The following is a 13,075-nucleotide window of genomic DNA, read 5'->3' on the forward strand; positions in this document are numbered from 1 at the left end:
ATGGCCAGACTGAGCATACGCCGACTGGCCCCAACTGACAGTTTTTTGGGGGCCAGTACCGGGCAAATGGAGAGGAAGAAGAGGATGCCGTGGGAGCGATCAGGTCGGAGGGGGCTGGAGGAAGCCTCAGGTACACTTTAAGCTGTACCGCAAATTTGCATTCTAGAAAATACATGCGAATTTGACAAATGTGAACCCTCCCTTAATAAATTTGAGGCAAAAACAGTATGGAGTGTACAACCTTAGCATCCAACTCAGTCAGTGGCTTAAACTGACAGCTCCTGACGTGGTTCCCACAGTCCGTTAGGTGTACAATATCTCTGCAACCTGGAAAAGGAAAGACATACGTCTATAAAATCCCTTCTAAAACAAACAAGACTAACTTGAACACAGGGTGATTGCATATCAGGAAAAGGGGGGAGTATATTGATTTCACTATATATGGTATTTTTCAGACTATAAGACACACCTTTTCTCCCCCAAAGTGGGGGGAAAAGTTGGTGCGTCATATAGTCCTAAGACTACAATTTTGAACTGGCCTGTCCTCCGCCCCCTTGTCCCCTCGAGTGTCTGCTGTCTCCGTCCTCCAGGCCCCTCTGGTGATGCTTGTCCCCCTGTCCTCTGCCCCTCTGGTGAACCTGCCCCCTCTGGTGTCTGTCCTCAGACCCCTCTGGTGACACTGTCCCCTGCTCCGTCCTCCGCCTTTTCTGGGGAGTCTGTCCCCCTGTCCACCACCCCCTCTGGTGTCTATGCGGACTGCGCAGCCGCGGCCAGAGCAAGCGGCCATTTTAGGCAGGAGAGCCCGACCCGGGCCGTGGGGTCGGGAGCTGGCCCGGAAAGCTAATGAGCGGGGGGACCCAGCGGATCGGCACGGAGGGCGCGGACGGCGTCCTCCGTGCCTTAAAAGATGAGGCAGGTGATTAACTTTTTTCCTAATTTCACTTCGTAAGTCCTTTAAGAAACTTATACAAAGATAAAACCCAGCTCTGCCACTGAGTGTCTGTACAGGACAAGGAAAATACTGTAAGCGCCTCAACTCATTTTTGTTTATAAAACAACAACAATGAAAACCAAAGAAAATAATGAGGGCAAGTGGACTGTAAATGAGCTGAATATTCATGCTTGCCTGAAATCTTATATTCCTCATCTATCTTTATCCAAGTGCGTTCTTTCATTCTATCAGGACTATTACTGCCAGCCAATTAGCCAGAGGATGCACATATAGCGGAAGTTGGGAATTGAAAAACGATACCTCGATAAAAAAAACAACATGTGACGTTTGCTGATGACATCTTCAAGTCTAATTCATACTCAGGAACCCTCCAGTCTTCGCTAAGAATGGTCTCATCCAATGGATCCCTCTTTGACCTTCTTGTTAGAATATCCATGTAGGGTCCTGACATTGTGTGTTTGGGATCACTGCAACACAATGTATGCAAATAAAGGGGATCATTTATGAATAAAGTATTCTCTATACAAAAACAATTAAGAGAAATTGGTAAACTGATTTACAATGTAACCACCGAATAGAAGGGGAAGGAAGGCAAGAACAAAGGAATGGAATTAAGTACACTTGAACTCTATAATATTATGGTGAAGTAAATACCTAATTCATTGTAAACAAGTATCTTAAAAAAATTGAAATAACCATACAATTCAGTTTTAAGACATGAAAATAAAAACCTTGTGTAAGATTTTAAATTTAAAATCTCATATACTCTACGTTCCAAATTATTATACAAAAAGGTTTTGCTATTCTGATATCCTGCAAAGAAATTCAAGCAGAAACTCTCCAAAAACGTTAAATGGATGCAAGAATTGTAAGGCTACTATCAAATAAGCGGTCCTATGTCGCTCTCCATAGATAGGAAGAAAAACACCCATCCATCATGTGGCTATTCAATGATTTGTGTATACAGAGGCACCAAAAAGTATAAAATATATTAAAAAAACAGTTTAAAATGGGAGGTTCTGGTGGACTTACCTCCCCATAGATGACACAACAATAATGTATCTTTAAAACGTATTCAACATTTATTTTTTACTCCAATAAAATCTGCAACGTGTCTCGCGGATCTGTCACCCGCTTCCTCAGGCAAAGTACAACAAGGAGCAGCTGAATGAGTGTCAGGACGGGTATAGTGGCTCTGTTTGTTCATATGTAACTGGACCTGTTAAGATGTTTTTAATTGAAATAGCTTTTAATTCCACTAAAATATGACCTTCTAATGCTGCAAGTTCATTAAATGACCATTTTCAGTTCTTTACAACCTATAAAATGTTTTAAAACTCTGTTGTGCGCAATAATTTGGAACAGTGCATTTTTATTTTTTTATTTTTAAAAAACATACCGTTATCATTATGAGGTTTATACAATAACATTCAACTTGTACTCAAATGGTTGACTACTCAAAAATGATGCTGACTGCCACTTGCATCAACTATTTAAGAAAATCAGAAAAAAATATAATATGCATAATAATTTGGAACATAGGGGCAGCAGTAAGTGTGCACATTAAAGAAACTCTGTAACAAAAATTTCATCCTGTTTTCTACCATCCTACAAGTTCCTAAACCTGTTCTAATGTGCTCTGGCTTACTGCAGCACTTTCTACTATCACTGTCTCTGTAATAAATCAATGTATCTTTCCCCTGTCGGACTTGTCACCCTGTGTCTGGAAGGCTGCCAACTCTTCCGTGCTGATCTGCTATGCACACCCCTCTCCAGGCCCCTCTATGCACACTCTAGTGTGTGTGTTGTTTACATAAGCCAGCAGCGTCTCTGCTCTCTTATCTTTTACAAGCTAGATAAAAATCCTCCTCTGTTGTGAAAGGAGTCACAATACTGAGGAATTACAGACACCGGGCAGAGCTGTCTGCAGGAAGAAACAATCTGTAACTCTTAAGTGGGTGATAGCTGCAGGGGGAAAGAAACACACAAATGATCTATTGAGATTCAAAAGGAAGGCTGTATACAGCCTGCTTGTGTATGGATGTATTTTCTATGTGTGGACATACTGTACATCAACCTACTTCCTGTTTTGGTGGCCATTTTGTTTGTTTACAAACAAACTTTTTAAAACGGTTTTTGACTACTTTTAATGCGGCGGGGAGCGGCGAAATTGTGACAGAGGGTAATAGGAGATGTCCCCTAACGCACTGGTATGTTTACTTTTGTGCGATTTTAACAATACAGATTCTCTTTAAGCCGAAGACACCTAGTCGCATATGCAATAAACTGCGTTAAGCAGAATTATGTGCCTAACGTTTTACACACGGTAAGTAGAGTGTAATGCATTGCATGTAATGTATTGCATTCTGCACTACTCATCGTGCAGCAAGACTTTACGCACATAATTCTGCTTAGAGCAGCTTGATGCATACACCCCGTAGACACAGGATCCGTGGCCAGCAGGAGGTGTGGTCGATTCCGGTGTGTACATTCCCTCAGCTGATGGCTTTACCCCTCCTGCTACACATTCAAGCTTATGTGTTTCGGGGTCCTACCGTCCATCAGAGTGCCTAGGACAGCACATCAAGCATATCAAAATTCTGATATTCAGACTTGTTTTAGTGCTACATTGCTCTGCACTGGCATTCATAACTGCTAAGGGGTAAATGGTAAGTCCAGACAGCAATGCTGGGAGGTGGTGCAAGACTCTCTGCATCCAAAAGCATGTTGTTTTAGTGCAAACTTTTGGTGGGATGTATAATACAATTAAAGTGAACCTAAAGGGGGGCAAAAAAAAAAGTGCGTGTGAACACTGCCCGGGGTCCGTTGGACTTTGCGATATCTAATGCAGGGTGGGTGTAGACACTGGCCTGAGGCCCGTTGGATGACAAGATATTGAACGCTGTGACCACTGCGGGGTGTGAGGTTTTCCAACATTCCTGATTGATCCATTTAACTGATTTCGGATGCAAGATCAATCGAAATAACGATCGGCAGCTATGCTGAGGCAGCGATTCTCTTTCAATTCGATTCAATTATTGAATCGGGAGGTCACTTGGCCAGCAACATCGACTACGGGCACCCTTAAAGCTACAGTAATCAGCAAAAATTCCTAACAGCAGTTGACTACCATGTGTGATTTTATTATAAATAGCGTGACAAGCGATCAGTTCAAACTGATGGAGTCCAACAGTTTATGTGCATGTTCAGCCATGACAGTCTGTATTATAAGGTTTCTCAGTGCTGCGGTGATCAGGTGTAACTTGGAGTAGGGCGGTGCCATGCAGTTTGCCAGAGAGGTGCATTGAGGCCCTGCTGGCTGCCGGATTCGGTAAGTCGGGTGTTGAAGGGGGGGCATGCTGTTGCCACTGAATCCACCCTTTCCTGCGTATAAACTGTTACCAGATGGACTCCATCAGTTGGAATTGAGCACCTGTCACCTATCTTTACTACATGCTTATTTGCCCTACCACACTTAACAGGGTAGCGCTCCATCACTAGACTGTCCCTCATGTTAATTTCCAATTGATCCAGAGGATTTTATTTTTTAATATTGTGATTACATGAGCGCTTAGTACATTCTTTGTAAATATATTTTTGTTATATCTGCTCTTCATTTATTTATCATTTCTTAATCGTTTACAGTCGATGCTAGTTGAAATGTACGCCCTGTTTTGATGCTGATGTGGCTGCCAGGGCGTAGATTTCAGCTCACCGATGCCACGCTTTATCGCCGCTCTCGTTACTTCCGTATATCGTGTTGCTCTCTGCCCACCGCAGCTCACTCGCTCTGCCTTCTCTATAACGGCAGAGCCCTCTGAGCCGGTCAGGAGCTGATTTCATTGGCTCCTGACCCTGTCTACCAATGTAAGCAACTACCATTGGCTTACATTGATAAACACGGTCAGGACCCAATCAAAGTGGCTCCTGACCGGCTTACAGAGCTCTGCCATCATAGAGACAGCAGAGTGGGTGGCCTGAGGTATCCAGCGTGCAGGATGGATGGTAGTTGCAGCGGGTATTTGCGGCGGTTTGTCAGTATTCTGCCTTTTCTTGTACCAGCGGTCTCTGGTCCTCAAAGAGAACCAGAGACGAAATAAAGAAAAGATTTTAAACATACCTGGGGCTTCCTCCAGCCCTATACGCACGGATCGCTCCCACGCCGCCGTCCTCCGCAGCTACGAAACCCAGCTACCCGCTATTCGGTCAGTCGGAGACAGTCTAGAGTAGGAGAAGTGCGCTCTTTGCGTATCTCTTCTGCAGCCGCTAGAGAGATACATAGAGGGCGCACTTCTTCTGCGTAGCTGGCTATGATGACGTCAGTGATGGGAGCTGGTTCTCGTAGATGCAGGCAGCGGAGGACGGCGGCATGGGAGCGATCCGTGTGTATGGGGCTGGAGGAAGCCCCAGGTATGTATAAAATCTTTTCTTTATTTCGTCTCTGGTTCCCTTTAAGGGGGTAGAGACTGCTGGTACTTAAGTGGTTAAAATATATATAAAAACTGCATAAGACAAAATGAATAAATAAGCAGGAAGGTAAACCAACCCATCCAGGCACCCACCCTGTTTATTTAAACATCAGTGTACACAGAATCGTATTATTCTTACCTTCCTCTAACAGAAACAGGCCTATAGAAAGCAGTCAGGGAAACAGGACATTCATAAGCCATTTGTTCCTGGATATCCATAAACGTGACACAGAACGGCAGCTGCTCACGTGTAACAGTAACACTGTAAACCTAACACACAAAATAGCTGTTTACTGGGCTAAAAAGATGGAGAGAAATGAGAAATGCAAACAATATGACAATGGATATAATTAGGTGATGTCAGGAACTACAGCACAGCACAAACAACAGTAAGGAATGATAGAGATTGTAATGCATTGTTAGGTTAAATTCACACTACACCTTAGGGGCCCATTCACACCGGGGTGATTTGCAGGCGTTTTCCGCCGATTTCTGAATCGCCAGCGATTCGCGGTTAATGCAAATGCAGTGCTTTTTGCGATTTTAGAGTAATTGCGATTGAAATGTTAAAAAAAGCAAATTGTGATTGCTCAAAAAAAATCGCGAAAAAACTCGTTACAAAATTTGCGATCCCCAGTGTGAATGAGGCCTTAAACAGACCATTTTTTTTAGAAAGGAGGCAAGCGGATAACTTCTAGGTCTACACTATGTATCATTGGCAACATGTAAGGTTAAAGTGGATCAAACAATAATGGCGTACTGCACAGATGCATAACTACAATGTAGCAGCCCCCCATGGCCACAACAGAGGGGGCAACGGCGGTGACGAGGGGCACAAACTTTTTCCATCCTGCCACAGGATTCTTTTCCGGCTGTGTCAGACTCACAGATCAGTGCAGCGGCAGTGATGGGGCCCTGCCTCTTGCACCATAGGATTTATTGCACCTGACACTTCTGCTGCAGCCACTAGGTGTCACTGTCCTCTCTGGTCTTACTCTCTGTTCCTCTGCACATCACATGAATTGTTCACATGGGTGGAGGAAATTCAGGCCCCTCCTCTCCACTGAGCACAGGATGTAGGAAGGGGGGACCCCTTAAAGTTTTGTAGAGGGGCCTTTTAATACATAGTTACGCCCCTGAGCGCGAGTTTTGATAAATTAAATAAATGAGTCATCATAGATTTCCAATGAAAGCATAAGTGAGAAACGATAAAGTCAGTTTCTGTAGAAGTTCATTGTTTCCATGTCAGCATATGTCATGTACTGTATGCAGTGTCCTGAAAAGGTGTGCAAGACAAGACTTTGGGTTCCCCTACCACAACAGACAACAGATATGTGGAAAATGGATACGCTTAAAGGGAAGGTCCAAGCAAAATAAAAAAATAAGTTTCACTTACCTGGGGCTTCTACCAGCCCCATGCAGCCATCCTGTGCCCTCGTTGTCACTCACTGCTGCTCCAGTCCCCCGCTGGCAGCTTGCCGACCTCGGAGGTCGGCCGGCCGCATTGCGTACATTTTTACGCATTCCCGCTAGTGCAGGAACATTAACACATACATTTTTACGCGTTACTGGTTCAATGCGTAAATTTTTACGCATTGAACCAGTAACGCGTAAAAATGAATGTGTTAATGTTCCTGCACTAGCGGGAATGCGTAAAAATGTACGCAATGCGGCCAGCCGACCTCCGAGGTCGGCAAGTTGCCAGCAGGGGACTGGAGCAGCAGTAAGTGACTACGAGGGCACAGGATGGCTGCATGGGGCTGGTAGAAGCCCCAGGTAAGTGAAACTCATTTTTTTATTTTGCTTGGACCTTCCCTTTAAACAGATCCTATAGATCATATGGAATCTGTTAACATGTCCATTTATCTGCTTGTCTCAATTCTGGAAAATGTTCCTTATTTAGATCTAGTGTGAAAGAAGCCCAGCCCATCTGCAAAATCCTCTCTTAACCCCACCCCCATAGAGCAATAGCAGTGGAGCAATAATTTACCTTCTTCCAGTGGGTGGAGAGACAGGTCCTCACGCCTCTCTGCACTGTAGCCACGCACAGCCAATCTCCCTGCAGCTCCCTGCGGTCACATGACATGCAGAGATGGGAGCCACAATGAAATAGGCTACAGTGAAGAGAGGTGTGAGGACCAGGCACTCCGCTCACTGGAGGAAGGTAAAGTATCACTCTGCTCCTCGACTCCAAACCAGGTCCCCCTTAGCCTCCCGCTGGGCTATAGTTACTCCCCTGCTAGCCAAATCAACCTGTTGAAAAATTCTATAACCAAGCAATTTGCCAAAACCATGCCCACTGTGTATTACATTCATGTATGTGAATGTACTGCATGCTGCTATGTAATCCTATTATTATTATTTTATATTTATATGGCGCAGCCATCCCCCGTAGCGCTGTTCAGAGTACACTAACTGTCCCTCAAAGGAGCTCACAATCTAATTTCAACTATAGTCATACTGTATATCCATTGTAGTCTATTTAGAAGTAAGCTTCTAGATTGTAAGTTCGCATGGGCAGGGACCTCCTGCTATTGTTTCTTATTTTGCTGTATTTTATTTTATGAACGTGTACCAATTTTAGTGATATATCAAACCACACATTGACTATATCAATGTCTTGAACTTCTCATGTGTCTATGTTCCCCAATATTTGTTAAGTACTATCTACAGCACTATGGAAGATGTTGGCCCTATATAAATAAAAAAAATAAAATAATAATAATTAGCCAATTAACTTATCTGTATGACTTTGGGATGTGGGAGGAAAACTGGAAATAGATCATATTTTAGGTCATAATGATGCTGAAATACTGAAAATTCAAACATTGATGCACCACTGTATGCTTTGTTTTTTTTGCCATTTACTTTCATAGCAGTGATTTGAACACAGAAATAAGAAGTCAGCCAGACATGGCATGTGGCATCTGCATATGTTTGCAAACTTATGTAACTGAGAACTCAATTTTAATTAAAAGCAGGCTGCAATTGCTTCTGGCAATGCTAAGTGCTGGAGAACCTGTTTAAAACGATAACACAGATACACCATGTTTCATTTCATCACACAGACGCACAACCGCACGCACACAAACACACACTGACACGCACAGGCCCACATTTACCTCAGAGGAGCCTATAGGCACAGATATTCTGGCACCTAAGGCGTTGCCCTCTAGAGGGGCATACAGACATGCGACTAAAGTCGTTGGTAACGAACGACTAACGATCGTTTATAACGACGATCGTTACAAAATAACCGCTAACGATCATTAAGGGTAACGATCAGCGACTGAAGTCGTTGCAAACTGGAAATCCGTCCTGGCGGATTTTTTGTAACGACGATCGTTAGCAAAAGTACGTGTGTATGCTGATCGTTACAAAAACGATCGTTCGTTAAGTACCGTACATGCGCAGACAGAGAGAGAGAGACAGAGAGATGTATATAGATATATGTATATAGATATATATATATGTATATATAGATGTAGATAGATGTATAGAGATATATAGATATATGTTGACATAGATAGAGATATATCTATCTATATCTCTCTCTCCCTGTGTATATATATATATATATATATATATATATATATATATATATCTGTACGCAACTTCCTCTTTCCTACTGGCCATTAACAATGACGTTCGTTCCGGGTTCATTGATCTGAATAACGTTTAGCATACTAGATGCGCTGCATCATACGTTCGTCACTTCCGCATCGTTCGTTCGGAAACGATCTGATCGTTTCCCACTTTCAACACCTCTTTACTAACGACCTTTTCATTTCTCTCCTTAATTGATCGTTCGTCGTTGCTTACGAACGATCGTTATCGCATGTCTGTACGTAGCTCTAAGGAATCTGCAAACCCCCACTGAACCGCATAGCAAGTGTGTTGTCTGTCCCAGCTGTCACTTATCCCTTATTTCCCTTGCCCATTATAGGTAGCCAGACGTACCCTCAACACTAAGTATCTACAGGGAGTGCAGAATTATTAGGCAAGTTGTATTTTTGAGGAATAATTTTATTATTGAACAACAACCATGTTCTCAATGAACCCAAAAAACTCATTAATATCAAAGCTGAATATTTTTGAAAGTCGTTTTTAGTTTGTTTTTAGTTTTAGCTATTTTAGGGGGATATCTGTGTGTGCAGGTGACTATTACTGTGCATAATTATTAGGCAACTTAACAAAAAACAAATATACACCCATTTCAATTATTTATTTTTTACCAGTGAACCCAATATAACATCTCAACATTCACAAATATACATTTCTGACATTCAAAAACAAAACAAAAACAAATCAGTGACCAATATAGCCACCATTCTTTGCAAGGACACTCAAAAGCCTGCCATCCATGGATTCTGTCAGTGTTTTGATCTGTTCACTATCAACATTTGTGCAGCAGCAACCACAGCCTCCCAGACACTGTTCAGAGAGGTGTACTGTTTTCCCTCCTTGTAAATCTCACATTTTATGATGGACCACAGGTTCTCAATGGGGTTCAGATCAGGTGAACAAGGAGGCCATGTCATTAGTTTTTCTTCTTTTATACCCTTTCTTGCCAGCCACGCTGTGGAGTACTTGGACGCGTATGATGGAGCATTGTCCTGCATGAAAATCATGTTTTTCTTGAAGGATGCAGACTTCTTCCTGTACCACTGCTTGAAGAAGGTGTCTTCTAGAAACTGGCAGTAGGACTGGGAGTTGAGCTTGACTCCATCCTCAACCCGAAAAGGCCCCACAAGCTCATCTTTGATGATACCAGCCCAAACCAGTACTCCACCTCCACCTTGCTGGCATCTAAGTCGGACTGGAGCTCTCTGCCCTTTACCAATCCAGCCACGGGCCCATCCATCTGGCCCATCAAGACTCACTCTCATTTCATCAGTGCATAAAACTTTAGAAAAATCAGTCTTGAGATATTTCTTGGCCCAGTCTTGACGTTTCAGCTTGTGTGTCTTGTTCAGTGGTGGTCGTCTTTCAGCCTTTCTTACCTTGGCCATGTCTCTGAGTATTGCACACCTTGTGCCTTTGGGCACTCCAGTGATGTTGCAGCTCTGAAATATGGCCAAACTGGTGGCAAGTGGCATCTTGGCAGCTGCACGCTTGACTTTTCTCAGTTCATGGGCAGTTATTCTGCGCCTTGGTTTTTCCACACGCTTCTTGCAACCCTGTTGACTATTTTGAACGAAACGCTTGATTGTTCGATGATCACGCTTCAGAAGCTTTGCAATTTTAAGAGTGCTGCATCCCTCTGCAAGATATCTCACTATCTTTGACTTTTCTGAGCCTGTGAAGTCCTTCTTTTGACCCATTTTGCAAAAGGAAAGGAAGTTGCCTAATAATTATGCACACCTGATATAGGGTGTTGATGTCATTAGACCACACCCCTTCTCATTACAGAGATGTACATCACCTAATATGCTTAATTGGTAGTAGGCTTTCGAGCCTATACAGCTTGGAGTAAGACAACATGCATAAAGAGGATGATGTGGTCAAAATACTAATTTGCCTAATAATTCTGCACTCCCTGTAGAGTTGCCCCCAAGTATTAAGTAGCTAAAGGGACCTCAATAGTAGCTAGAGTTGCGTGCGTAACGCAACGCATGCAAACGCACGTCATCCGCGTTTGTGTGCGTTGCGTGGCTGATCCCATCACTAAAAAATGAATGGGACAGCCATGCGTTTTTACAAAAAATGCGTGCAGCATGCGTTCCCGGACCGCACAGGTCCGGAACGCATGCAGTGTGAACATCAGATAGTGCACTCTATGCACTGTCTGATGTCATGCGTGTCTGCCTCCTGCACGCGTTTCCAAAACGCGGCTGGAAACGCGTGCAGTGTGAACGGGGCCTTTGGTAGCTAGAGTTGTCCCTGACTGAAGGGACATCTTAGTTGAGTGCCAAGAGCAGGTTGAGGCAGGGAACACATTACTGTTTTCGTACGCGTTTTCTGCACAGAAAAACTGAGAACTCCTGTTAATCAATGGGCTAGTTCACACTTAATATGTTTTTCACGCGCAGAAAAAAAACTGACATTCTGCATGATGACTCTGCACATTTTGTCAGTTTTCTCTATCAATTACATTAGCTGCAGTGAAAAAACTTGCGCATTTTCCTGCATAGAAACACACTTGGTGTGCAGAAAAAGTATGCAGAAAAACGCGCACAGAAAACTGAAAGATAAGTGTGTTCCCTGCCTGAGTAATCTCTTATTTACACTCTCATCATGACTCTGCATAGGGAATGAGGGAGAGAGGCACTCAGGGAGGGGAGTGGGCGCCTTTCTATCATCAGACGCTTGTAGGCACGAGCCTACAGAGCCTTATGGTAAATCCAGCCCTGGACACGCACACGCACGCACACAAAGGGCAACGTAAATCATTTAGGAACACAGAGCTCATATTACCTGTGACTTGGTGCCATCGGGAGATATGACAAGCACTCTTATCAGTGTGTCACCCACTGCGATAGAGATTGGCTTAATCTCAGCACTCTCATTTACTGTCACTTTCATCTCACTGTCCTGAACCAGGGGCTGCACATTTATGCTACTCTGGAAATAAGGTACAGAGCCTAGTTTAGAAAAAAGGAGGGGAAAAAGACAATTAAAATTCCCAATGAGTTCTTAAAAATAGTTACGATGCAGATACATTCAAGTATATAGAGCACTGATCACTTGTTTAAGCCACCCTTGTTATCTGATTGGTTACCAACATGTTAATGCCAGAAATAAGAAGCGGAATATCGGTAATTGTACTGATATTCCACAGGCAGCTTCCTCTGGCGCCCAAATTACTGTGTTGCCCCTTTTTGAATGTATGCATTTCAGGTGATTTACCTTTATGGCTGCATGGTATAATGGTTAAGGGGTCTGCCTCTGACGTAGGAGACCAGGGTTTGAATCTCGGCTCTGCCTGTTCAGTAAGCCAGCACCTATTCAGTAGGAGACCTTAGGCAAGTCTCCCTAACACTGCTACTGCCTATAGAGCGTGTCCTAGTGGCTGCAGCTCTTTTTTCTCAATTTGATTTTTCGGCACATTTGATCATTTTCCCCGAATTTTCAGCCTAATCAAACGTTTGTGTATGGTACCTTGAAAACAACTATATGATTTTTTTCGATCTAACGGGATAATCGAACAAATTTATCTAATCGAAAAAAAAATTAAAAAATTGTACCATGTATGGGCACCTTTACTCACATAAAGCTGAATAATCGCAAATACCTTCTGTTTTTAAACAAACCCGAGGCGAGAGGGATATGGAGGCTGCCATATTTATTTCCTTTTAAACAATACCGGTTGCCTGGTAGTCCTCCTGATCCTGTGTCTCTAATACTTTTAGCCATAGACCCTGAACAGGCATGCAGCAGATCAGGTACTCTGACTCAGCTGACACAGGTTTTGACTGGATTAGCCGTATGCTTGTTCCAGGGCTTTGACTCAGACACTACTTATGCCAGGAGATTAACAGGGCTGCCAGGCAACTGGAATTGTTTCGAGGAAATAAATGTGGCAGCCTCCATATCCCTCTCACTTTGGGTTCCCTTTAAGAAATCTGACTATCCTGTCTTGGTCCTGCTCTAATATACCTGGTCTCCAAGACCTACAAAACCAAGTAACCTAAGTAATGTACCACCCAATGGC

The 13,075-nt window shown here is 43.3% G+C and overlaps 1 protein-coding gene across 3 annotated transcripts in view; it reads right to left on the reverse strand.

The window, feature by feature from the left end:
- The window catches only part of LOC137504210 (uncharacterized), a 160,039-nt gene that overhangs the window by 129,554 nt on the left and 17,410 nt on the right, over positions 1-13,075 (reverse strand). For all 3 annotated transcript variants that reach the window (XM_068232315.1, XM_068232314.1, XM_068232316.1), the window contains 4 exons: positions 11,839-12,005; positions 5,561-5,691; positions 1,253-1,419; positions 242-327 (listed from right to left, as the gene is read on the reverse strand). In XM_068232315.1, coding sequence (XP_068088416.1) covers positions 242-327; positions 1,253-1,419; positions 5,561-5,691; positions 11,839-12,005 — 551 coding nt within the window. The remainder of the gene's footprint in view (positions 1-241; positions 328-1,252; positions 1,420-5,560; positions 5,692-11,838; positions 12,006-13,075) is intronic.

The sequence above is a fragment of the Hyperolius riggenbachi genome, chromosome 4 (genome assembly GCF_040937935.1).
Source record: "Hyperolius riggenbachi isolate aHypRig1 chromosome 4, aHypRig1.pri, whole genome shotgun sequence".
Lineage (NCBI taxonomy): Eukaryota > Metazoa > Chordata > Amphibia > Anura > Hyperoliidae > Hyperolius > Hyperolius riggenbachi.